At 35.1% G+C, this 27,433-nt stretch overlaps 1 protein-coding gene across 1 annotated transcript in view; it reads right to left on the bottom strand.

Annotated features, from left to right (window-relative positions):
* Positions 1-27,433, bottom strand: part of Hml (hemolectin) — a 271,917-nt gene that overhangs the window by 170,726 nt on the left and 73,758 nt on the right. The window contains exons 27-38 of the mRNA XM_083120321.1: positions 26,398-26,548; positions 24,566-24,750; positions 23,657-23,837; positions 23,200-23,330; positions 20,900-21,020; positions 19,037-19,180; positions 18,041-18,159; positions 17,315-17,445; positions 15,016-15,144; positions 7,644-7,800; positions 1,953-2,112; positions 327-525 (exon numbers count right to left, since the gene is read on the bottom strand). Of these exons, the coding sequence (XP_082976447.1) occupies positions 327-525; positions 1,953-2,112; positions 7,644-7,800; positions 15,016-15,144; positions 17,315-17,445; positions 18,041-18,159; positions 19,037-19,180; positions 20,900-21,020; positions 23,200-23,330; positions 23,657-23,837; positions 24,566-24,750; positions 26,398-26,548 (1,808 nt within the window). The remainder of the gene's footprint in view (positions 1-326; positions 526-1,952; positions 2,113-7,643; positions 7,801-15,015; positions 15,145-17,314; positions 17,446-18,040; positions 18,160-19,036; positions 19,181-20,899; positions 21,021-23,199; positions 23,331-23,656; positions 23,838-24,565; positions 24,751-26,397; positions 26,549-27,433) is intronic.

Consider the following 27,433-nt stretch of genomic DNA (forward strand, 5'->3'; position numbering starts at 1 on the left):
TGCACTAAATTATCAGATATTTATTGATATATTGGTTTGGTAAAATAATCGGTAATTTTACCGATAAACAGATATGCCTATATCGGCCAATACCAATAGAGTACCAATTAATTGGTTCCATCCATATAGTAAATTAAAAGTGAAAGAAAATATCAGTAAAGATATAAATAAAAATAATATTACATATCATAAAGTGCATTCCTGAAGTTACAAATAAGGATTTTTGCCATTATGTTGTATTTTTGGCACTAGCTTACTAGATTTTCTTCAAAACTTATACATACTTTACATAGGCACATGCAACTACATATAAAAGCTGTACATACCACAAATACACAGAACTCTGATCTCGTAGTCATGGCACATTCTTGACCCTTTCTTCGTTCCCATGCCACACATAAGGCCACCCGCAAGACTGCAATCAACATCTTGGCCAGTCTCATTATAATTCACATGATCGCTTACACGCCGACATTGAATCTCTGCCATTTCTGATTGAGAACAAACAGGAGTGTTCCTATATTTCTGGAAAGTAAAACAGTGCTGGTTCAATATTTGGGGACTTATCACATTTTTAAAATTAGTTTAGATCTATTCATGATGAAGACTTTTGTTCACACAAAGAGATTTAGTTTCATGCTTAATTTTTAAAAATATGCAATTATGTATTAAATATTTGCAATTAGAAATTAAAAACTAGCATTGAACTCATTGTTACAATTTGCTGTATGCAGACTTGAATCTTGCATTGTTGAATTCAAATTTTGTTTTTTTCTAAGTTATTTACATCATTAGATTTTCATCCTCCATATTACTACTTAAACCAAGTGGTTTTCAGTAATTAGTCAATTTCATATTATAGTACATTATTCTAAATTAAATATTATTAGTACTGCAGATAATTAATGTTTCACAAGCTTTTGGATGTTTTTGAATTCATAATATCTTGATGCCAGTAGCAGAGGCAACTACATTCTGAAGTTAATCAGAATGATGATTGGATGAAACTGATGAAGGACAAAAACAAAGGAACATTATACTTATGCTAGAACTCAAGCTCAGAACTTTCCATGTGTAAACTTATGCCTTTGAATGGTAAAACTTTATTGTTAATTGTTTTGATTGTTAATTATTTGTTACCTAGCATTCTTCCAAAGATCATTTTACTTCTTTTAAAGTAGCTTCTCATTGAGACTTTCTGTAGTCAGTGACACACTTAACATATTTTCATGTATTAATTTATTAACAAATGAACATAAGACAATCACAATGTGACATTAGTACCGATGGATCAATACAATTTTTTTCCTGATACTGATAAAAATTTACCAATATTGATAAATTATATTCTACTAAATCCTGAATGGTATATTTATCTCCTTAATTAATGACCAATATCTGGTGACAGCAATACATTTTACCTTTTAAAATGAATCTACATACTTCTGCATTTAATTTATAAAACCAAGAAGTATTCATATAAATAATAACGAAGTTAGAGCCTACTTAAGAAAATATGAAATCACTGAAATTATCAGCCATTTCCTCTTAAACAAGTACTGACAGAGTACTGATTAGTCTAACCATCCTTAGAAATTAGCTATCATTTAATCACAAAATGCACTTTTTATACTTTTATACACATATTCATACCCTGAAGGATATTCAAACCCCACCCACTCCCTCTCACAAAAAAAGTGCTAGCATTTGGAAACTCAAAATTATACCACTGACATCAACTGAATCCTACTTTCTGAATATAACCTTATATTTTTACAGCACATAAAGTTGTTACAGATACATGGAATAGAACAGAATATAATTGTCTTAATTTTTTCACAAAGATAAAAATCATTTAATATCTGGTCTCTTATTTCTGTTACATTAATTTGATTCTGTGAAAAAAATGTCTCAAGTTAGTTAATATGAAATTGTACAGAATTAACACTTACAGCAAAAGTGAATGTTGGCATATGCTCTCTGTCATAAGTTTTGTTGGCATTTGGATGGTCATTGTTTATCCAGTTAGTCCATCCTTGAATGCATTGGCTCTGTGCCTCGTGTTGTTGGCATGGTTGTCCAGTGCACACTTTGGTGTGTCGAGAGCAAGAACTGTAATTCAATTAAATATATCACCAAAATATTAAAATAGAGAAAGTACACTATGAACTCTCATTTATGTGAATCATGTTTATCTGTAAATGTAGTTTATCAAAAATGAATTTTAGTGAATTTTAAAAATGCACAAAGCATCTTTTTCTGTCACTATAAGCAATATGTCATAATATACAAAAGTGATTCTACATGATATAACATTGTTTCATAATATTCACTTAATTTTTTTAATGCACTTTATGTGTTTAATAGAACAGATAGATAGGTATCCTTATATTCAGCAGGCATCTTTCAGTCTCTAGGGCCACTTTTAAATCCGATCCTTGTCACAGATTTGAGAAAATCATAATAATAATACTAAAATTAAAATGTGGTTACATAAAGAGTAGATAGTCTTCAAATTATATGCAAATACATACATCTGAAACCAAATCGGTAAACTTATTAAGCTTAAAACCCCAGAAATTAACTGCAAAAAATTTGAGTTAAGATATGGCAAGGTGTAATTACTGCAAACATGACCTGTAGAATTGATTACTTTAACAAGCAATAGGACTGTTCCAATGCTGTGAACCTGTCACCTGTAAAATTACATATTTACATTTACATATTTAATGCAATATATTCTGGATTATATGAAATTTTATTTATCAAAAATGGACAGTGTCCCATCAAATTCAGATAAATGAGATTTAAAATTATTTTAAAAGAAATGATATATCATAGAGTATTTTCATTTATGTGAATTATTATACATATTGTACTGTTTACTAATTTTGTATGTAATGTTTAAACTAGGAGAAACACTTTGAATTTTTTATCATAGGCAAATTAAAGGGGAGGACACCCCTGCTGGAAATTTCTACTGCTTACAGTAGAGAGAATCTACTGTTATCAATTGTACTCTACTGTATCCTTGGAAATCTACTGAAACTAACGTACATGTGCTGTGGAGGAATTACAAGTGAAAAATTCTCTTCAGTATTACATGTAATATTGTATGTACTGCATCAACCTTAACATATTGCCTGTAAATATAACTTTTTTATTCCTCCAGACAAACAATTTGTTTTTACATGTATTTGAAAATCTAAACACAGTAGATATTTCAAAATACCTATTGATCTACTGAAAACAGTACAGTAGAGGAACTACAAGTGAAAATAAATTATTCAGTATTATATTTAATATGTAGTGTGTGGAGCTTAAGATTGTGGCTGTAAATCTTACATTTCATTCCCTGTTATTAGCAATTCAACACGTATTCTAAAATACAAAAATGTTCTTTACTTACGTTTCGTGAGTATCTGGTTTTCCAATGAATGACGTTTCGAGAACAACTGTTCCCTTCTTCAGATTCTTAAGTTACATAGGCTATCCAAAATACACCATAGTCACGTCAATTCTTTTCTCCCAAAATTCCAGAGATAAAAAGAGGGGGGAAGAAGGTTTATGGTATAAAATGTGAATGTAATAAAGAATACATTGGCCAAACGGGGAGAAGTATGGACAAAAGGTGGGGAGAGCATGACAAAGCTATAAGGGAGGGAGTTCCTAGGACAGGGTTCTCGGAGCATATCATTGAGGAAGGACATGCAATTAGAAAACTGGAGGTAATTCGGGAAGGAAGTAAACTAATGAGGAGGAATATATATGAGGCTTTCTATATTTGCAAAGGTAGGGAAAATAAATTAAACAGAGATGAAGGAAACGTCGATGAAATGTGGATAGGGATGTTTTAAAAATGGGAAAAGCGGGAGTATAAGAACATAGGTTTCCGTATCACCCCAGACGAATTATGTGAGGCTCAAAAAACACATGACTCTGAGCTCAATATGATGTAAGCGGGTAGGGGAAATGTAGGGAAAGTAAGCGAGGAGAAAGCGGCATGCGGACAACTTCCTGCATTTGTTGAGGAGGCATCCTATAGTCAGTACGAGGGAGTAAAATAATTTTATAATCTTATAATTTTATCTTTTTAAGTAGGAAGGGTTCTTTTAGGCTGAGATGGTTTTACATCATGTTTTTAACAGTAATGAAGGCCTTGGAAGTTTTAAAAGGTTTTAGTTGTAACGAAATGTAATGTTTTTCGAAATACACATTTCCTTACATTCCGTAAGTGAAGCATCTCTTGTATATTTGACGTGGTTCTCCATTTTGCCACCAGATGGCAGGTATAACTGACAGTGCTAGATATCTGCTGCCCCCTTGTGGCAAAACTTTGTACTGATTCTGCAAGCAAGCAGCAATGATAATTTTCACTTTCACTTGGCATTGAGACAGCAACAGGGAACATCGCATTTTCGATTGTCGTGGCCTAACTGGCCTACGTGACCAAGCACCAAGAAGCACGATGCATTGCATGTCTTTCTTATGCATAAAAAGGTGCCATTTGCATTTTTTTGAGTATGCACGTGCTATTCAAAATTGGTACATCGTGTATTGGGTTATTGTGACAAATTATTCCAGGTCCACTGGTGTGTTTTTAGTGCAATAGTCAGGTACGTAAGCTTATAGTGCTTTGAACTTGTGACAACTGAATAGTGAAGTGCTTAAAAATTGTGTCACATATGAATTCTATTTTTGCCGACAAATATTCACTTTATCATGAATCCAGGGGAAACCCTGGTGGAACAGTAAATAAATCATTAATTAAATATGCGATAAAAGACCCATTGTTCCCACGAACTTAAAATTTATTTTGTGCCAAGTCAATTAAAATATTCTTAGACATTTTTGTCCGAACTTTACAAGTTCACGCATGTAACTTGTCAAAAATGTGTTTGTAAATTGCAACGAGATTTTGATTAACAATACTTGAGAACAACAAGTGATAGTTGTCAATTAATAGACGATAAAATTCTATCGTAACTTGGACCAATCTAATCAAAGTTAAGAAAGCAAAATATGCAAAAATCGACGTCTTAACAAACAAGTCACTCTTTCCTTAAACTTTTGACGCTTACCACCATATCCTAGTAGCATTAATAAGAATTACTAGTGTAGAATCAGAAGCGTAAACACCTATTCTCAAGCCATGCCTTTGTTGCATCATTTAAAGATCTAGTCAAGTTATATGCAAAATGAAAAGTATATTTGTGTGCATTTTAATGTACGTGGATTAGTGTATATAAATTTGATTCACGTATTAAATTGTGTTATGAAATAGATGCCTCCATTTGTGAAAGGCTAATTGAATTGTGAATTTTCATCAAATTGTTGTATACAATCTTAAATAATTGTTATGAACGACTGTATGGTCAAATAATGTTCAAGAATAAAAATGCATATTACCTGTTACATTTTTGAGAGTAATCAAATTTCCCTTTTTGCCAAAGTACTTAACATTAGGTGTAGATTGCATGTCATGTGAACTAATCCTAGATTAGAAAAACCATGAACTAAAGGAATGCACACACTACTGTGGCTCACAAAGTATGTTGTATGATGTTAGCGTTTGCGTCCCTTATAGTACAATTAGAATTGAGAATAGCTTGTAAGAGTGTATGTTTAATTTTGTGTAGCTTGCATAACAAGTGCATTAAACAAGGGAACCATCAGCCAATTTCATCTTCATTTGGACAGATATACGAACAGCATCGTTTTGACATATGAGTGCGAATTGTATTTTTTTGTTGAAAGTAGGTGCAGAACTCAATGTACTGATACACTCACTCTTTCTGTCTTTAGTGCATCACTCTTAACCTAGAGTTTCAATGCGTTAAATGCAATGAACCCCATAATTTGTGATTGTCCAGTTGATTTCAAAATCATCTAACATCTTCTGCTCCCTGCGTACGACTTCCTCTAAACTTCCTTTGGGCTAAGATTTAGAAATTTAGCCGGGCGATACATAGTATGGATTCCAATTTTTCCTATATTAATAACCAAACCTGTATCCTTGTTCCTGGAATTTTGGCTGAAGAAGGGAACAGTTGTTCTCGAAACGTTGTTCATTGGAAAACCAGATACTCACGAAAAGTAAGTAAAAAAAAAAAAATGGATTTTAGAATACGTGTTGAATTGAAATCAGTGAGTAATTCGCACAACAACAAATTATGTTATTAACATTTCTTATTTTTATTTCTTTGAAATCTGAACAGTACATGTTTCAAAACAGATATTGATCTACTGAAAACAGTAGACAGAATTTTCAGCAGGGGCTCTCTTGAGGCTTCTAAATCTAACAGTACTATCAGAATAAATAGTGATCCCTGTAGCTGGGATGACATACATGTGTGCATTTGAAAAAATGCATGCTACTGATGCATCACATAAGGGTTTGTTTAATGCACAATGAAAAATTGTTGTCAGATGCCCTCCATTTATGATGTAGACAAACTGTAGGAACAAGTGGATAGTAACATCCTTGAATTTTACTACCATCCACGATGAAACTTGCTTTCTGATATTTTTGATAGCACATGATAGTGACCTTGTGCAAATATGATACGTGTATAAAACATATCTTTTACAGAAAAGTCAGGGGTTGAAAAATCGCTGATAGTGTTTAAAACTCATTCTTATTTTTCTCTGATGATATCGTGGTATTGGCTAACGAGTATGCAGAAGAATACATTTGTGGCTGCATTCCTAACTTTCAGTGCAGTGTAAGGAGTTGGTAACCAGTGACAGGAGATGACTTTTTTGCCATCTTGGGTTACTGATGTTGATGAGCATAGTTCAGAACACACTCTGAAGAACGATTTTGGCATAGATACTTTTGCATGCTAATAATGGCATGCTAAGAATGAAATAAGACAGAATGGAATTGATAAGTGGCAAGAATAAATGAACGAATTAATTAAACATTTTTGGGTGCATCAGCACATATGTTCATCTTGCACCCTTCAATGTACACATGGAATTATCCTTAAAAGTGCAAGGTTATAAAGGGACCTGCACAGGTCAAACACAACAGATTCAAAAAGGTAAGGAGACACTAGAAACTTCCTCAGAAACAATGTAAGAGGACTGCTCTTCTCAAAAAGCTAAAAACATTTGATAAAACATTTTCATCTCACAAAACCGATTATAAACAGTTGGGAAGTAACTGCTGAGAAAAGTAAAAGATACATATTCAATAAGAATATGCAGAACACTTAAAATTACATTACAAACATGACACATTAGATAGTCCAGCCCGTCACACAATGACCATGGATGAGATGGCTGTGTCCGATTTGAAGTCAAATTAAAATGACCTCTTCTCGATGGGAGGGAAAAGTACAATCTAAATAGCATACGAAGTACTGCCGCAAGCCATTTGAGGCATTAATCTGAAACTTACTTTACTTAGTAGGTTCCCAAAAATGAAAACTAAACTACTGATTAGAAGTAATTAAAAAAAAAAAATAATTCCTAAATTCCCAATTACTCCTAAGTGTGTGCATTGCTTGTTCCAGTTACACTTAAAAAATAACAGAAGCATTCAAATTACTTTCGATAAGCACTATACTTCTTCTTTTGAAGGCATTTCAGCAGTTCTTACTGCAAAAACTTTCGCATATTACAGTTTTGTTTCTTACCATTTGTGACAGTTATCTTCCTCCATAACATCACCTTCATAGTAGGTTGTATTTCCAATCTTCATGCAAACAGTTTTACAAGAATTCAGAGGAACACACTTAAGCTCTTGCAAGTTATTGTACACCTGAGCATCTGGACAAGGCTTCAATTCGCATCCTGTAAAACAATCAATACTTCAACATCAAGTAAACTTTTACAAGCCACATGCATTAGTAAAACTGAAATAGTACAAAAGATGGGACTGCTAAATAACTCTTCCTAACATTTCCATATAAGCATTGTTTCTTCTGAAGCAGGATATTTTGAATGGAATTCTTGTGAGCAAAATTTAATAAAATTTATTTTATTTTATTTTAAAAGAACTTCCATTATTCTATTAAATAAACAATTTATTTATCATTGATAATACTGTACTTGGGATTTACTGTAATATTAACTAACTGAATTAACATGCTTGGACTAATAGGCAAGAGTTAAATTGCCCATTACTTTCCTCTTTTATTTATTAGGGATGTGATAAATAAATTTAGTCATAATCACATTGATTTGTATGTTTGTTTGTGTTGTTTGTCTGTATGAGAGCCATGGTAGTCCTATCAGTAGGGCATCTGGCTGTCACGCAGAAGACCTAGGTTTGATTCCCAAGGTGAATGTATCAGGTGGGAATTTTTCTAGCAATGTTCCTGCATGGAGCAGCTCTGGGATTCACCTAGCCCCTAATAAATGGGTACATGGTTGCAACTTTAAAAGCAGCTGGAGCATGGTCCTGATCACATCACCTTCACAAATGGCTGAGATTTTCAATGTCTGAAACTTGTCCCCACACCTTCCCATATGCTTTTAGGGTATGTCAAAACATGTAGGAGGTAGCTTCACCTTGTACATATGTGTGGAGGAGAGGGGAGGGAGACAGAGGGAGAGAGTGGGTGTACACGAAATAATACAAACTTATTTCTCTAAAGACAAAAGACGTTACAGAGACTTGATTACCAGGCGCGGTTGGCCCTATAGCGCACAGGATCAGTGAACCCCCAGTAATATACGATAATCACCTCGAGAATGAACAATAAACAATGTCTTTACATTTCCACATTATTTCGCTAAAAATTCTACACAATAAGTCATGTATTTGTGCCCGTAATACGGCGAACTCTTTTGCTGAGAAGAAGAAACCACGAATCGGCCGCCCTGATACAGACCCTCAGTTGAACCCCCACAGGACAGCTCTTGCCATTGTGAAAGCTTCGCACGGGAGCAGAAGCTCGAGGAGGGTATAGGACAAAATACATGGAAGATGAGATTGCAGAACCTATGTCGACACCCAACGGTCATGCGCAGTTCGTTCTCTCGCAGAAGGCGCTGGACAAGGCTCCGATCTCGCTGCTTCCTCCCTTCCAGTGTTGCTGTGTGCGGTTCAAGTTTGAAGCGCACACATTACATATTCAATATTCTCTTTGTATCATTTTTGCACCGAACTTCTTGGAATAAATGCAAGATTGTGGCAGAGATGGATGAGTGGAAACAAATAAAAGCTGGAATTAGATGCGATGAATTAAAATAAAGGAGATACATTACCAAAATAGCTCGTGCATGCATTCAGAGGTTTTTCCTTAAAGGTGGAAACACTTCGGGTTCGCGAAAGAGAAAGAATGGCGCGAAGACGTGACTCGTTGTCGCTCGGTGTCAATCGTCTCAAGTTTGTTAGTTTTTGAAGTGCTTGGATACTTGTTGGAAAGTATTAAGTGATGCTGCGAGTGAAGCGAGGGATGGACTTTACCTAGGTTATGTCATTTGATGCATTGTAGGCGTTGCTGTCCGCGCAGGTAAGAAATGACCGATAGAAATGCACATAATTAACTTAAAATAAACTTCCTTGTCCACTGAAAAAAAGCGTGTGCTGGTCGACCAGCCCCAAATTTGAACAAAGCTGTCGCGTATCAATGAAAAGGGTCTCAGGTTTGATTTCTATAATGCACATGCCATTAGTTGCCATTTCCTTTTAATAAATGTAGGACCAGTTCTGATTAATCGGCATGGACGTCCGGAAGGGGAAAAGGGGGCCGCCCCCCATGGAAATCGAAAGTAAACCAAAAATTATACATTACACGCATATAATTTAATGTCAGTCACAGTCATTTTTGGTAATTATTATAAAAGCGTTGCAGCAACTTCAGACTGAAAGAGTGTTTTTTGCTCCTCCTGGGGAAAAAAAAAAATATTACCTGCCCCTACTTGAGGACGTCCATGACATTCCAAGAAAACTCAACTTTTTTCATAAAGGCACAATTTATTGTAGTTTCAGCCCTAAATTTATTCGCACACCCCTAATACAAAACCTTATACTCCCAGGTAAAAAAATTCTGGACAAATCTTTTAAGCCCTCCCCCCATCCTTTTGTTAGGCGAAGGAAGTCTATTTTGCGGAAACTGAATATATGTCACATGACTTCAGTGAACCCCCGGGTAAATAATGCACGAGCCGCGCCTGCCATATTGATTTGTATGTTTGTTTGTGTTGTTTGTCTGTATGAGAGCCATAGTAGTCCTATCAGTAGGGCATCTGGCTGTCACGCAGAAGACCTAGGTTTGATTCCCAAGGTGAATGTATCAGGTGGGAATTTTTCTAGCAATGTTCCTGCATGGAGCAGCTCTGGGATTCACCTAGCCCCTAATAAATGGGTACATGGTTGCAACTTTAAAAGCAGCTGGAGCATGGTCCTGATCACATCACCTTCACAAATGGCTGAGATTTTCAATGTCTGAAACTTGTCCCCACACCTTCCCATATGCTTTTAGGGTATGTCAAAACATGTAGGAGGTAGCTTCACCTTGTACATATGTGTGGAGGAGAGGGGAGGGAGACAGAGGGAGAGAGTGGGTGTACACGAAATAATACAAACTTATTTCTCTAAAGACAAAAGACGTTACAGAGACTTGATTACATAAATTATTAAAGAAGTGAAACAAAATTTAAGTGTCAAGGGTCATCATTGATTGTTGGCTATTAATTTATCAAAACAACAGAATATCATTTATTAGTATATTTTATATTGAAACTTTATCAGTATCAGTTAATATCTGTTAATCCCTGATATATTCCAGTAATTTCAAAGGAAAGCAAATTTTTCATAAGTACAAATTAAATTATATATTTCCGATGAAACTCTGTTTTGTTTAACCTGTATCTCAGTATTAAATAGGAATATAAATATATATTCATAGAAAGTGTTGTTAAAATTTTGATCTAATCTTCAACACCTACCAAAAAGTAGACAAGGGAGATATCAAGTGTGGAGGCGATCTGAAGGGGAGATTTCAACCCACCCTGATTATTAAGAATTTTGAAACAGCACTGGAAACTAGCTTTCCACCTTCTGCTACTTAATTCACAAGTGACATAATGTTAAAATCTTTATTAGAGAAAGAGATTAATGACATAACAATATGTTCACACACAATCTTTGATAATGCTTAGGACAAATCTACGAGGATCAGTCAAAAAATAAGTTGCACTTGCCCATAACATTTTGTCGGGAAGAGACATTTTGATTAACGTGGCTGGGAACACTGCTCACAGATCCATTGAAAAGGTGGAGTAATGGTTACGCAGTGTGTGTTAGGGATCGGACGTTACCAGTGATGAAAATGTCACATCAGTTGGAAGTGCCATCCAAACTGGACATGCACGCAGCGACTCGCTTTCTGTGGGCAAGCATGTGTAACCCTACAGAGATTCATCGCCAACTGCATGAAGTATACGGTGATAAAGCAATTTCGTGCCAGGCGATCGCAAAATGGTGTGCTTAATTCAAGAATGGGCGTACGGATATTGAGAACGACCATGAGCAAGTAGGCTGCCCACTGCAACGACGAGCGACAATGTTGAACGTGTTCATGAAACGATTCATAGTCCAGAACTCGCACCCTACGATTTTCATGTCTTTGGGTCTATGAAAGAAGAACTTGCGAAGCGACATTATCTTTCCAATGAGGAAGTTAAAACTGCGATGTAAGAATGGTTACAGAAAGTTGGACAGGGAATTCTTCGAACAAGGTACAGTGAAACCCCGATATTACGTTCCCGCATTATATATTTTCCCGCTTAATACATTCATCCAGTCAGGCCCCGGCAAAAGGCAGTGTTAAATAATAGGACGTTCACCTCGATCTTACCTTTGCTGTAACCCCCAGTTTCCCACTTTATACGTTTTCTGAGCTGTGACGATATCTTTAAAATTTGGCAGAAACCTGTTTTGTTGACTGCGACTTCTCCCTGCTTTTTCTTGCTTTTGCAGCTGTTTCATTCACCACGCAACCTTGAACTTCCAGATGTTAGGCTTTCATGCAAGAGGAGGGAGGAGAGGAGCGAAGAGGCATGGTCTGTGGAAGGCTGGGGAGGGGGGTTGAAGGGTACAACTTGCATTTGTCGCACCTTCCTTGAAAGACAGGAAGGGACAACAGCACTTCTTGTAGTCCCTGTTAAGAATAAATGGGGTGATCCTTCTACCTCAGGTTCAGACAACAAGCGCACTGTTGCCAAACCGATTCTCTCCAAATGCTGCCTTCCCTAGAGTTTGGACACATGTGTGACTGAGGTGTCTTTGTTCGCCCTTCCCCTCTACAAAAACGCGAGTGGAAAATTGACAACGCGACTCGTTGCCCACTCATTTACGGAATCCTTCCTAGTTGATGGGAACAAAAAAAAGAGGGGGGGGGGCTTGTTTAATATTTGTAATTTTTTTCCTTCTTCTTGTTTGCAGCGTTGGAAATGGAAAATAAGGATTTGCCATACCTGATAACAACTGCAGTTTCTCTTCAATGGAAAGTCGTTTCGATTCCTAAGGAAATACGATTGGATCTAGTTTGATTATTTTTATTCTGAGGTTTTTTCACGAACGCTATATAATTTGGTTATCAGAATGAAGCTGAAAACGCACAAGCTAAAGTGATTTTTTTTCAATGAGCAGATAGGGCAATATTTTACTCACCGACGTAAAAATATTCTTGTCAAATCAATTGTGTTGGGGAGGGGTGGGGGGCAAAGTTTGGATAAATGTATTATTCTACGTGAGGCAGAGAATGTTTCACTATGCATATTATGTGACTGTGCTGTAAAGTAACGGGGCCAGGAAAAATGAGTGAATAAACGAGGGGTGCGGCAATATTTTCTGAGAGCAGCCAAATTTAGTGCGCATCTAAATGCCATTAAAATGTGACTGATCTAAGCTACCACATAAAGTGGCTCTGGAGCTCACCCAGCCTAAAATAAATTTGTACCTGGGCGAAACCTTGGTGGATAAAGGCTGCCCAAGCATGGTGCTAATCACATCAGCTCCAAATTGGCAGAGATCGAAGAGTATGTGGGGTAAAGGTGACCGAAGCATGGTGCTGATCACATGATCTGCCACATCCTCTTTATATGCATCATGGCATGGTACAAAGTACATGGGGAACTGTACCTTCGCCTTTTTCTCGTTTGAAGGGGGCGTTTCTTTCTCATGCCCCCTATGGTATCATCACTAGTCTTTACTGAAAAGTGCCAAGTATTTCTGCCCCGATTTTCTTGCTCGTGTGGAACTGACATCTTAACCAATTAACATAAAGGCAAAAAGCGATCTCCTGTCTCCTTTCCTCTGACGTCTAAAATTATGCAGTTGCTCTTGAACCTGAATACGTGCATTCATCGAACATAGCCGAACATAGCGTACTGCAAGGAAAAAAAGATGCCCATCTTCCATGATCTCATTAATCCACCACTGTGCACAGCTATGCATTAATTGAACGATTGAGCCGGTTTCTCATTCTTTAATGCCCTGCATTGGAAATCTTGCTCTTATGTCTGAAGCATTGACATGACAACATGGGAGAGTGTCAAGCAGTGATCCTTCCTCCCCCCCCCCCTTTCCTTCTTTTCTTTCTGCAACTTGGCCGAGCAGGAATGAGCACACTTCTGATAAGCACTGCTCTACCACCTGCTTTTGTCTCCCCCTTCCCCTCCCTCCCATTGCAAACCGGTCGGAGGGGTATCTGCGAGCAGCGGGCAGCTGGCAACCAGCGCCAATGTTTCGTCTCCTGGCTCCAGAGCTATGACTCATAAGGGAAGAAAAACGGCAGTGTTTTGAATCTCGCCTCAGAAGGTTGTTTTGCTTTGACAATTAGGAAACACGAGCAGCAGACACAATGCGAGAGTTAAAAAAAGATGATCATTTTTTTTTCTTGTTCTGCCTTCGGATAAACACCTTGAACACACAGAGCAGTGCAGAAAGGAAATGCACATGATGTTAAGAATGATATAATCGCAGTTTTCTTCGGAACCATTCACATGCTGAAAATAAAAGTTGTTGGGAAGACAAAAAAGAAAGAAAACACGTTATTTATGGAAAACTATTTCTGGAAGGGGTGTTTGCCCTCCACAAAACTTCTAAATCCAATAATAAATTGTCGATTAATATGGATGTAAATAACATTCAGTGGTGTGCCCAAGGGGGCGGGGATGGATGGGGGTCATACCCACCTTTTGTCGAGTATTTCTGATAAAAGAAAGGGAAAAAAAAGGGGATAACATCATAGGCAGGAAAAGATGGCAAAGTGAGGGCTGACAACTATTAAAAGTATACGTAACCCCATATCCCTTTCCAAAATCCTGCGTGCATCACAGATAATTTCTTGTGACGTATAAAAATGTGTAAGTTTGGCAAAAATTCTTTTGTTCACTTCATGCTGTTGGACTGATCGGGACTGCATACATATGAGCTCAAAGTGGAATCTGAATCATTCTGCATGTTTTCAGGACACTTTGATTGATTGATAAATGATCACCTACCCCTCTAATTACCTGGGACTTCAAAATCTAGCAACTAATTACCAGTTTACAGAGTAAATAGATATCCCACATAATCAAATGAACCTAATAGATGGCAGTTAGAAGCAGTCCTCCACTGTTCCTATCCTACGAAAGTGGGTACCGTTAATCCTTCATTGACTTTCACAGTGGGTCTTGCTTTTTTCCTTGGCAATTCATAATCATACTTCTATCCCGATGTTAAACAATTTTCGATATAATATACCCCTAAAAAGTCGATTGTGTAGTCATTTGTTACTGACACTTGAGTTTCACCCCCCACCCCCCCTTATGCTTTCCTGCTTTTTACGTTTCCCGCATTTTATGTTTTTTATTTACAGGCCCCTGAAAAACGTAAAATTGGGGTTTGACTGTATAGAGAAACTAGTGCCATGCTATGAGAAATATTTAAACAGACTTTGAGATTATGTAGAAATGTCGTTTAAGTGAATACAAGAACTGTCCTCCATATTCCATTTGCTAATTCTTTCAGGCTAGTGCAACTAACTTTTCGACTGCCCTCGTACTTACCTTCAACACAACTCTCATCATTACACATTTGAGTTAAACTCCTGTAGATATACTGGTTGTCACAAGTAAACCTGGGACATGTTTCAACACATGGAGAGTACTGCGCACATGTTTCATCACATTGTATTGCTAAAAGATAATGAAAAAATAAGAGAAATGAAACAATACTTTACACATATATTTCTAACAGAAACAGTGCTAAATATTCATAAACAACAAACTTATCGATTGGGAGAAAATTTATTCTAAATAACCATAATATTAATATTGATAAATTTACTATGTACTGTATACTGTATTATTTATGAATCTATCCATATCCAAATAATTTCAAAATTGTAACACATGATTGGGCCACCAACATGAGTCAATTTAAGCCTTATTTTCTTTTGTAATATAATTGTCGATTACTATGTTCGCTGATATACATCCTCTATATCTTCTCTAGAAAGTTAAATAATAATGCAGTAGAACCGTAATTTTATATTCCCAGATTTTTATATTTTCTTGATTATAAATTCACTTTTCATATTCCTAATAGAGCAAAAATGTTACAAAAATTTCCCAAATTTTACATTTTTCTGCATTTTAAAGTTTTTAAATTTTATTTCCTATCAGAGTCCCCCCAAAACATAAATTCAACGTTTCATTGTAGATAACTGTTATCTTTAATGTGATCTGTAAAATATGGATCATCTTATGGTTTGAAATAAAAATGAATAAAGTAGAAACAATTCACTACCAGGCATGTATCTAGAAATATATTTCAGGAAGAGGGGGGGGGTCCAAACCAAGTGTATTAGAAATAATAATAATATAAATGTTTAAATTAATATGTTAATATAATTTATAGGCCTATTCATAATATGTAAAGTAATTAATACTGTATTGTTATTATTACATGAATAGGTAAACAGATGGTGTAAGAATAGAGATATAACAGTATATATTCATTATCTATCTTATGTGCAGCTAGGATCGCCAAAATTTGAATGAAAACAACTGTCCGAGCAAGGAAATTAATGGCAAAAAGATAAAGAATTGAATATTTATTGAACAAAGGAAAAGATGTTAGATCCACTTGATAAAAAGAAAGTTCCTGTTTAATATTTCATGCATATATTATACGTAGCAGTGTGCATACGTTGGTACTGTCATTCAAAGCCATATGATCAAAATATAATTCTTGCCTTCCAATAAGTTCAGTGTAAATAAATAACCCTCGATAATACAACAAATGCTAAACAAGTAGGTATATTTTCATTATTTAATTTTAGTACTTTGCAAGTCTTTCATGAGGGTTGGATCAATGGAGACCCCTAAATACATGCTTGTTCACTACTGATTAGTTAAGTTATGATTTCAAGGACAAATTGAACAATATTAATTATGCCTTACAATGATGAAGTGAAATACAATAAAAAATTTACAAAAAAAAAATTGAGATTTCAATCAAGAGCCTGCATTTGTTCATAAGGTACTGAATAAAGTGGAAAATGATCCTATCACCTTCTCTATGGCCAAGATCAAGAAAATATGAGGCCTTAACTCCACACCCCTTTCATGCCTTCATTGTTACAGCTTGACCAAGATAAGAATGCACCTGTGGTTAATGTACTCAAATTTTCAGTTGAAAGTGAGAGGCAGGAGTGTGGGTGATGCAATCAACTGATTTCATTGTTGCATTGAAAAATTGCACAGCACTGTCAAAAGGCATGAGCAAAGGAAAGTGTGGGGAGAAAACAAATGACTGTGCATTTTAGTTTGCAAAATTGCCATGGCATTTTTATCTTCGTTAACTGTACACACAGAGTAGAGCTTTTTACTTGAATCTGAGCTGTGATAATACCACATCGAAGTAATAACAATAATAACTAAGATACTATTATAAATTCTTATCTACTCATACTTGACCATTGTTGATTTAAAATTGTTCATAGTGGTTATAAATAAGAAAAGAAGTATTATACTTCTACTAGGTTATAACAACTTGCCACAGTTTAGATTTAAAATACTCATTGATTCACTTTTGTTGTAGTAAGAATACAAAAGGAAAAACCAATAATCAATTAATTATGAAACCAACAAGAGAGAGAAAAAATAAAATTAATATTTTACACACCTTGAAAATACTCAGCCTACAGTAAAATAATAATCAGTTCAGCTCTATTTGGATTGAGCTATTGAAATTTATTCTAATGATTTTGTGTATTTAATATTAGAAGATGAATATAAGTTGTAGTAAAAATTGGACAAAGATGGAGTACTCCCTTTTAAAAAAGAAAATCTAAGTACTTACGGCAAAGTTCTTGGGAACGCCATTTAATTGGAATACCATGCAAGTTGCATTCTTGTGCATAAGCTGCTATTGCAGTACACAAACATTCACAATCTCCACCCATGTCACATCCACATGTATCAAATATACACCTTATGGGGAAAAAACAAGCAATCTATGTAAATATTATATTCTAGTATGGAAATAATTTTTCTTACATTCAAGATCTTGAATGTAAGGAAAATTACTCTGTATATATACAGAGTAATTTTATTCTATACAAATAACATGATTCTTGTTAAATACATATACTAATATGTCATAAATAATATTATTTCAATATTTTTTGATAATGAGAATTCTCAGAACTATAAATATGATTGACAATATGCAATACGTATCCAACATTTAGCAGAATAAATTATTTTAACAAAATAGTGAAGCTGAGTGTGACAAACTAAGAACATTACTCTCCAGATAAAAACACATCAGCTTATAACTTGTCAAAAGAAATCATACAGTGTCTTCATACAAAGTTAAAGAAGGGACATTAAAAGCTTACAAATAATAAAAAAGTCTACTTATGTACGTTTCCAAATTATACCTTACTAATCACCAGATCCTTAAAATGAAGGTTACAGAAAAAAAAACTTAAAATGTGAAAACAATAATTTGCATTTAAATGATCCAGGATAGCCAGATGTTAATATTCTAACAATTAATGATTGAAATATGTGCATGTTGTACCTCTGTAAATAAGGTTCATATTCCACTTCTGAATGGCATGGTTGAAACACTTCAGACCTCAAAATGCTGCATTTCTGTGTAGCCCATAACTTTCTATGTGGTGCAGACAAGCACGTATCCTGAAAAAAGAGGGGTTGATCAGAAAGTAAAATAGGACAAGTTTAATTGGCTAATTATACCAAATGGAAACATCTGACATTATTGATCAAAATTTGCATATCAATATCCATCAATCTACATCACATAGTCCGATTTTGAATTAAATAGTTGCTTGACTAGTTTTAATTTTGATGTTTTTGTGTGTGATTACATCTATGCGCATCGAGTTCAGAACTGATAATATATTTTTCAGAAACTTTGTTTAGCATTGATGGTCATGTTTCCATCATAGCAGTTAATGATGTTTTCCTCATGCAGTGTTAGTGATAATTTAACCAATCTGGTATTTCTATAAATTTTCTGTAAATGTTATCAAATGGAACACAAAATTTCTCATACATTCATAGATTCTAATATGCAACTTGCCAGAGAAATATATTTTGCTGCCTGATCTGTGATAATTACCATTGATGAATACACCAGAAATGACACCACCATAAAGTGAAATGAGATCCCACCATAAGGAGACGAATAAACAGTTCACATTTTACATGGAATGTGTGTTATTTTACGTAAGATTAGTTCAATATTTTTATTCCTATTAGAAAATGTTATCACAATTGTAAAAATGTCAAATTGGTTCACTAGATATAAAATGAACATTTCATGAAGAAATGAGATGAATCATTAATTATTTTATTATCCTGATTCATTTTGCCTTAGAAATTTATTTTGCAAAACTGGGGATCATGAATTAATTTTCATAAAAGCAACAACAATTATGTCTGCAGAATTATGTAATAAACTATGGACTGTCTACAAAAATATTAGGTTTCTCAATGTACATATAATCAATATGAAAAATTGTTACTTTTCATAAGAAAAACCCTCTCTTACCTCTATTTCCTGTGCTTCTGGACAATATTTTTGTAGTCTCCATGAATCCCCAAATAACATAGGAGATACTTCACTGATGCCCCCTGATGTGGTTTGGAAGTCATCTACATCATTATCATTATAGTTGCCACACAGTCCCTTCACCTGAAAAAATTGAATAAATACTATTTGAAAAAAATTATCTAATATTTTGGCATTATCACATTGTAGAGATTAAACAACCAAAAGCTCTTTATACACTCTATATGCATGTGTACATGTGTGTTTGTGTGTGTGAAGGTAGAGACCGTGGTGGTTCAGTTAGTAGGGCTTCTGATGTGAGAGGTACAGGTTAATTTTGCAGGGTGGATGATTCAAGTTGAAATTTTTTCCAGCAATATCTCTGAGGTTTACTCCTCTTTTAAATAGTTACCTGGAACAATCCTGGGAAGTAAAGGCAGCTAGAGCACATTGCTGATCACATCACCCCAAAAAAATGACCAAGATTGTAAGTGGGGCTCCAACTACACATCACCCCATAAGCTTTTTAAGCCTTTACAGTATATTGCAGTCTGTGTCTGGGGTGGGGGGGGGGGGTCGGGGGAGTCAACTGAATATAAGGACAATGCTTCAAATGTGCTAAAAGTTTAGAAAATGATGCAATGCTTACTAAAGAATCAATTCAAAACTAATATCTTCACTGATTACACATTTTTTTATTTGATTTATTTTACTTTGCCTTTTGTGCCACTTTTGACTAATTTGTGAAGATGGGGATGAGTGATGATATGATGAAATTGATGAATGGACACTCACAAACATCCATGCCCAGGCCAGGATTCGAAGCCGGGACCCCTGGCATCGTAGCACGATGTGCTAACCACTCTGCCACGGGGGCCGGCACTGATTACATGTTGAAAGTTTGTTTGTTTGTCAATTTTCAGTCATTATTCTACATACATCAATTTCGAAATCAGCCATAGATGAACCATTAAATTTATTCCGCTCCAATAAAATAAGCAAATATTTATTTACTTAAGATTCAAGATTCTGTTAACCATAGTTCAAATTCAATTCATGATGACTTAATTAAGAATTCAAAATAATATCGTATCAATCCATAGGATTATTCTTTATTTTTATTTTAACTTTCTCTAAGCTTCATTCCACCTAAGTTCATTCACTTGTTTACACCAGCTGTCCAGTCCTCTCAGGTATTTGAATTATGCACAGTCGTGTGTTACGCAGACTTCCACTTCCTGATATATTGGGGCTGCAAGGTTTACATTTGGTAAACAAGAAGCAGCTTAAATGAGTAGGAAGGAAAAAAACTGACTGTTCGGCATATAGGAAATCTGCAGAGAGAGGTGTTGAGAGGGATGGACAGACTGGGAAGAGGCTCACTTTTGGTTTTGATTAGGGACAGGCAACAGGACTTGGAAAAGAACAGAAGGAGCAGTCTGACTGACTTAGGTGAACTGCCTACAAAGTCTACAGAGCTTAGTTTATTTTACTCTACATTTCCTAAAATTCATCATCGTTCTTCTAAGTGTAGACAGGTAATTATCCTAACCATAACATGCATGATTCAAGTTCAAAGGTTCACAAAATCGAACGAGTGACTATTTGCCATTTCTAGTAGTATATTTAGGTATTGTATTTCAGTTGTACCTTTCGCAGCCAAGCATACAACTTGTCATGAGGACAAGTGGTTTCTTCATTAATGAGAATGAATGGTGTATAGCTACACTTTCCACTTAATCTATTGGGAGTGGTTGGTTCGATCCCATCATTCTGTAGAATGATACGATATTTATTTTTACTATTTAAGAAGTTTATTTAGTGTTACTTTTGTCTTAACTTTTCCACAACGAATGTACTTACTCTATTCTTCCATTTTGGGTCAACCTTAACATAGATCCTTGTTCCTCTATCCCATTGCAGAACAAGACCTAAGTCAAACACCTCAGCGAATACAAATAGTCCTGCCTCTCTAACAACAATTCTGAAAAGGTACAAAAATTCCAAACTTAATTAGCTTAAATATCCACCTAATCATCTATTAAAATCAGTGGCGTGCGGCACTGAATGAGGCAGGGGAACAGGTGACCTGCACTTGTCCCTCCTCTCCCATACCTGTCGTAATATAATACAGTAGACCAAGTAAAATTCAACCCTTGTTGAAATGAACCTAATAAACATACGAAACATATGTTAAAAATTTTCAGAAGTGACATACATGAAGCATGTTAAAATTATGATAATACCAATGTTAAAGCAAATATGATATAATGTAAAGAAAACATGAAAAACAAAATTGTTGATGCGCAACAAAGGAAAAATTAATAAAAGCAATTTATGAGTGATAAGAGAAAAAATGTTTTGTCGAAACCGGTTTCATCTCTCTATTTGTAGATTAAGTTGACATTTTTTTTTGTAGGGGGGAGAGAGAGAGAGAGAGGATAGAGTTGAGCATTGTAATTCAAACGTCCTTAATGCAATAATGGCAATCAGATGGCCGAGTTTTTTCATGACGTCCGCTAGATTTGTAGAAATTGTGACAAAACCCGAACTGTTCCAAACTCTCTTCTCGGGAACAAACAAGGACAACAAAAATTTTCCACTGGAAGAGCATTCAGTTAATCATTTTACAGAGGTGTAGTAACTTGTTTGAAAATGCCTTGTGTACGAGTTCCTTTTAGTTTCTAATTAGGTTAGGATAGGTGTATGTCAGCTGTCTTTTCTGTAAAGTTCAATGAACTGAAAGCTTTCGTCTTCAGCCGGTTGATCATAGAACATTCGCAACATTCGCTTTCTTGTCCTGCGCTCCGCTTGTCTTGCTGGTGGAACAGGTGGATGCGAGCTGTTCCCTCGGAAGCTACTTCGCAGCGTTTAGCCAAGGCATTTAGCAGACGCTTAGACTGTAGAATATTTTTCTAGTTCGTTATGATGACGGACGCAATTTTGCAATGAGATTAGGAAACTATAGACTTACTACACTCAAAACTATCACTACGATGCAATTAAACTTTAGCACATAGCAAAAACTCGAAGCTAAACGAATTCGCTATGTCTCTCGTAGGGAACAGCTTGAGAGTTCAGCTTCCGCGGTGGGAGGATCGTTTACTTTCACGCGTGGTCGGAAATACTTGGCGTCAGAGCAGAGTGTGGGACAACGAGAGTAGGTGAAGTAAACAAACTTCCAGTCAGGGTGAAAGTTTTTCTTCGGCGTGTTGATTTCGGAAGAAAGAAGTGTTCTTCTTATGTAATCATAGATAATTTAAATAGCTAAAAAGGGCGATAAGTAGAAGGGAACAGCCTGTTCTCTCTGTTCCATGGAGGGACCGCCACTGATTAAAATGAATAACAGTTTGTAACACAAGACAGAATTCATTTGTATTTTCATTTGGACAAAAATTTTAAAATGTCTCTAGTCTAACTTTAGAATAGTGTGTTCAAAAAGACATCTCTTCTTTGAATTCAATTAGCGAAAAAGAAAACATGTATATTTAATTATGAAAACTTATCTTATGCTGCATAAGAAATAGTTATTTGTAGTGAAATGTATTCAAAATCCACATATGTAAATATTCCAATAAGCTCTTCTAAAAAGTTGGTGCAGATAGACATATAACAGCTTAGTATTCAGGTAGAGATATATGAAAAAATTAAACAGATTACACATTATATATATTGTATACATATACAGAATGTCCGAGATGTTTTCGTACCCCTAGATTATATTACATAGTACATATTACTCAAAGATGTACATGGCATATTTATTGTTTATTATAATATGTATTTACAATATAACATACTTGGGTACTTTACATTACATTACAGTTCATCGTTTGCCCCATGTGTTGTCATTCGTGCACCCATACATACTTCACTAACTGTTCCTCAGCACTTTAGCTAAGTCTGCTCAGACTTGGTACAACAAATGACATACAAATTCTAGCAAGCATTCCACGTGACCTTCAGAACAAGGATTCAAACCAAGAAAACAACCAAGCAACCGAATGCCAGCCACTTTTCAAGATGGTCAGAACAGGATACATGCAAATAGGGGTAAGTGGACGTCTTGGACACTCTGTACGAGGGTTATTCTATCCAATTATGACAAATCTTATGAACTACTCTCTATAATTATATATTTTAAAAAAACTGTCATATTTTACCTTTCTAAGCCCATAGTTGATGGTGTTGGCTTGTCCTTAGTAAATGTTAGTCTCTCTTGCTTCTTACTATCACCAACACTAACAGTCACAGCTTTAGAACACGTCACACCACTTGTGCCACAAGGAACATTCTGAAACATTAGTCATACATTATAATTATGCTTTCTGAAATAAATCAAAAACTTTAAAAATGCATAATATTCAGTTAATATACTGCAGGATATTTAGAAAATAAATTACCAGGTAATATACTGCAAAATATTTAGAAAATAAATTGTTTTTTTTTACTGACTGAATATTAAACAATGGTACTACTTACATTTCATTACTTGATTCACAGCTGCTCTAATTTTTAAATTCACTATATTATAAACATAACCTTGTTTTGAGAGAGTTCCAATTTATCTAATATATGTAACAAGTATGCTGCAGTTTCAATTGTATTTAGTGTATTTACCTGAATTGTTACAACAAATGTGTCTTCTTCACTAAGAACTCCCTTAGCTAAAATATAGTCACAGCTTCCCTGGAAATCATAAATCTTCCCATCAAATGTCTTGAAGTGGGATTCACCCCATGCAGAGCAAACAGCAGAGCAAACCCTTTCAGTACAAGCCCATGTCCCAGATTTACAAGCACTGAAAATATAACAGAGGAAATAAAAAATAATATATAATCACAAAAAAAAATTCTACTTCTTCTATCAGGTACATATTCACATCATTCTCAAACTGTACTATTATAATGACTTGACTATTGTAATTTCTATCATTATTATTATTTGGCTTTGAAATCAGCACTGTTTAAATGCATTTTTGTTTGTGCCAAAAAGTTTGAAAACTGCATGCATGTTGTATGGGTATCTTGGTATCATACATTTCTAATTGATTTTAATTCACTTATTTTCAAGTGGATTGGGTAAATTGAATTGTACATACTTACTGTTCTACTCTGTGCAACAAAAATATTTAAACAACATAAAATAATGCATATAAGCATGCAAATGAGATATATAAAATTATTTAAAAGTTTATATCAGATTGTGGTTATAAATTTTGGAATATAAATATAAAGAAATATAAACTATTTTGCTTGCCTCAAGCAAGTACACAGTCTCACAGTGACAATAGGCTTAAACTTATTATTATTATTACTATAATTTGGGGAATATTATATAAAGATCTGTTTTCACATATTATACACAAGCACACAAACAGGAACAACAATTTTGAAATATTACACAATGGTAAGTACAAAGGTAAGTAAGTTTCTCGTATGGCACAGGTAGCTATGGTTAAACTCATGGACTAACAGAAAGTTAATCAGAGCTAAATAATATCTGACAATGTTATAATGTCATACATACCATGAATTACAATCTTCTTGAATCTTTTCTCCTTCACTATAGCTTTTCCCTCCGTGATGACATGGACACTGTGATGGGAGAACACACTTATTTGTCACTGAATCCAGCACATAACCATCCTTGCATTTACACCCAGGTTCACACACAGTTGAAGGTGTACTTGGTGCACCTTTGGTATGCATTGTCTGTAAATAGAAATAATGCTTCTTGTAGTCCTATGCCATTCTTTTCACATAAACAACATTAAACATAAGGGCAAATATTCTAAATAGATAATTTATTTTGATCTGTCCAAACTGTTATGTTCCAGACACCAGAATTGCAGATATTCTTACAGGAGCATGTCTAGAAAAACAATAAGATAAGCAAACCAGTCACACATCTGCGGCACCAATCACCTATTGAAAATATATGTAGATGTTTGTGCAACATGGAAGTGCTGGTTTTATTGTATTGTTAGTGTTTGAGGGAAGTGTGACAGGTTATGCTCATATTTGAGGAAGATAGTGCTGAAAGTGTGCAAACGTTGAAGTTACCATACAACAAATTAGGAATGAACCAGATTACTTGGTACCGATGCTCTATCATTACTGGCTGACAGTGTATAGGTAAAATTACTAATAACTTTACCCATTCAATATTTCTTCAAATACATGTAACTTGGTGAAAAAATTGGCTATTTTGTTATTAATATGTTTATAACAAAGTAAAGTAAAGTGCTCCCCTGTGTTTTGCACCACACCATGAAGGCATATAGGGGGTGTGGGGTTAGGGCCCCACACTTCCTTGATCTCGGCCAAGCTGGGGGTGATGTGATCAGCACCATACCCCTGGCTGCCTTTACTCCCTTGAGTTTCCTCCAGGTGCCCACTTTATACGACACTCGGGGTGGGCACCGGAGCTGCTTGAACAGGTTGAAAAAGTTCTGGTTCTTCCCAACTGGGGATCGAACCTGGGTCTCTTGCATGGTAGTCAGATGCCCTAACAACTGAGCTACTGCGGCTACTATATATGCATATAATATAAATACTTTTTATTTGTAGTGACTAATCTTCTTATTCAACATTTTGACACAATTGCATTTGACATTTTGATATATGTCGCAACACTGAATATTAAAATGTTTAGTCACTACAAAGAAAAAGTGTAGTTTGAATTAGTGTGATATGAATGGAACTGCACAGACAATTGCCAACGCAAATGTTTTAACCTTTTTGGCCATTCTTTGTATTTTAATGTCCCATCCTTGAAGGAAGATTGAGGTAATCAATCATAAAACTAGGATTACTAAACTGTTTGGTTTTTATGATGTTGACAAGACATGGCATGAAATGTCACCTTTTAAAATCTATTTTAATATTATGTCATATGAGAATATATGTCTGTGGGTGAAGTTGGTAGGGCATCTGTCATGTGGGAGACCAGGGTTCGATTTCCGAGGCAATTAGATCTCTGGTGGGAATTTTTCAGACCATGTTCCTACATAAGATGGCTCTGAGATTTGATGATTCTCTCATAAAACCGGAGGGTAAAGGTTGCTGGAGCATGGTGCTGATCACATTACCTCCACAATGGCCAAGATCGTGAATGTGTGGAACCTCCACACTCCTGCCTCTGAGCCTTAATGGCTTATGAAGGGTAAGTCTTTACATGAATATATTAATGTTTTGCAGCAAGCTTTGTTCAAGTGATATGCAATTGAATGCTTATAATCATTCATAACAATTTAGAAAAAAAATATAATTTCGCATTGTTCAAGTATTTGTATTGGCTCAGCCCACAAGAAAGTTACTTTAGTTATTAAAAAATACATATATTTTAGTACAACTTACTTTGCATGTTAAAGGTTCCGATGATTTACACTGTGAAAATTCTTCATTGTTATCAGCATCACACGATGGTGATTTTATATAGTTCATTGGAGTGTTCTCAATTTCTTGCTCTGATGCTAAATGACAAGTCCAAACTGCATTAAGGCATATGCTGTAAAGTAGGGTAAATATTAGACATGAAATATGCAACTTTAATATCCTTGATTGATTATAATAGGCATAATAATAAACTGAAGTGCTTAGAAATAGATTGGAAATAAACCTTCACTTATACGCATTTATGACAAATGTTTTTTGGTCTGAAGAAAATTATTACCTTATTTCTTCGAATCCAGCATGCCATTGAAAAAGGCACACCTTAATTATTGCTTCAGCTTTTGAGAAAAAAAATGCTTCCGATCTAAGGTGTACAGATGTGGATAATACCGATACCTTATTAGAACAATACCGTAGCATTACATTTATACTGTAGTATTACATTTACATTATTGTCACATTTACCATTCACAGTACTACCCCAGCATTAGCATTTACATTTACCATTTGAACAATAACAGCACATTACACTATATTATATTAATACCATGGTATATTTATACATATACACTCAAATTCAAAAATGCCATGAAATCCAAAGTGCACCTAAATTTTGAACATCCAAAAACCTAAAAAAAGATGCACCTTAAATTTGAAGAAATATGGTAATATGTACAAACTTACAGAAACTGAAAAAAACTATTAGAAATAGTTCAAAACACTAAAAAGTCTAATAAACCAGAGTAAATTGGAGCTTGGACAGGATTTGACCCTGGGATCTTGGCATTTCAGACCAACTGAGTTAAAAGCCAACCTCTGGCTTCCATAACTTAGACCTGTTTCCTTGAAATGAACTGAAACATATGCAGAAATTTTACCACTTGCACGAATTAAGTATTATTCTTAGAAATTCTCACTAAGTGTGTGCAGAGACATATAAAAAAAGCATTTTGTTTCATCAGACACTTAGTAAGTCAACAATTGTCAAACGTTTTCAATT

This window comes from Lepisma saccharinum, chromosome 4 (assembly GCF_977018435.1).
Source record: "Lepisma saccharinum chromosome 4, izLepSacc3.1, whole genome shotgun sequence".
In the NCBI taxonomy this organism is placed as follows: Eukaryota; Metazoa; Arthropoda; class Insecta; order Zygentoma; family Lepismatidae; genus Lepisma; species Lepisma saccharinum.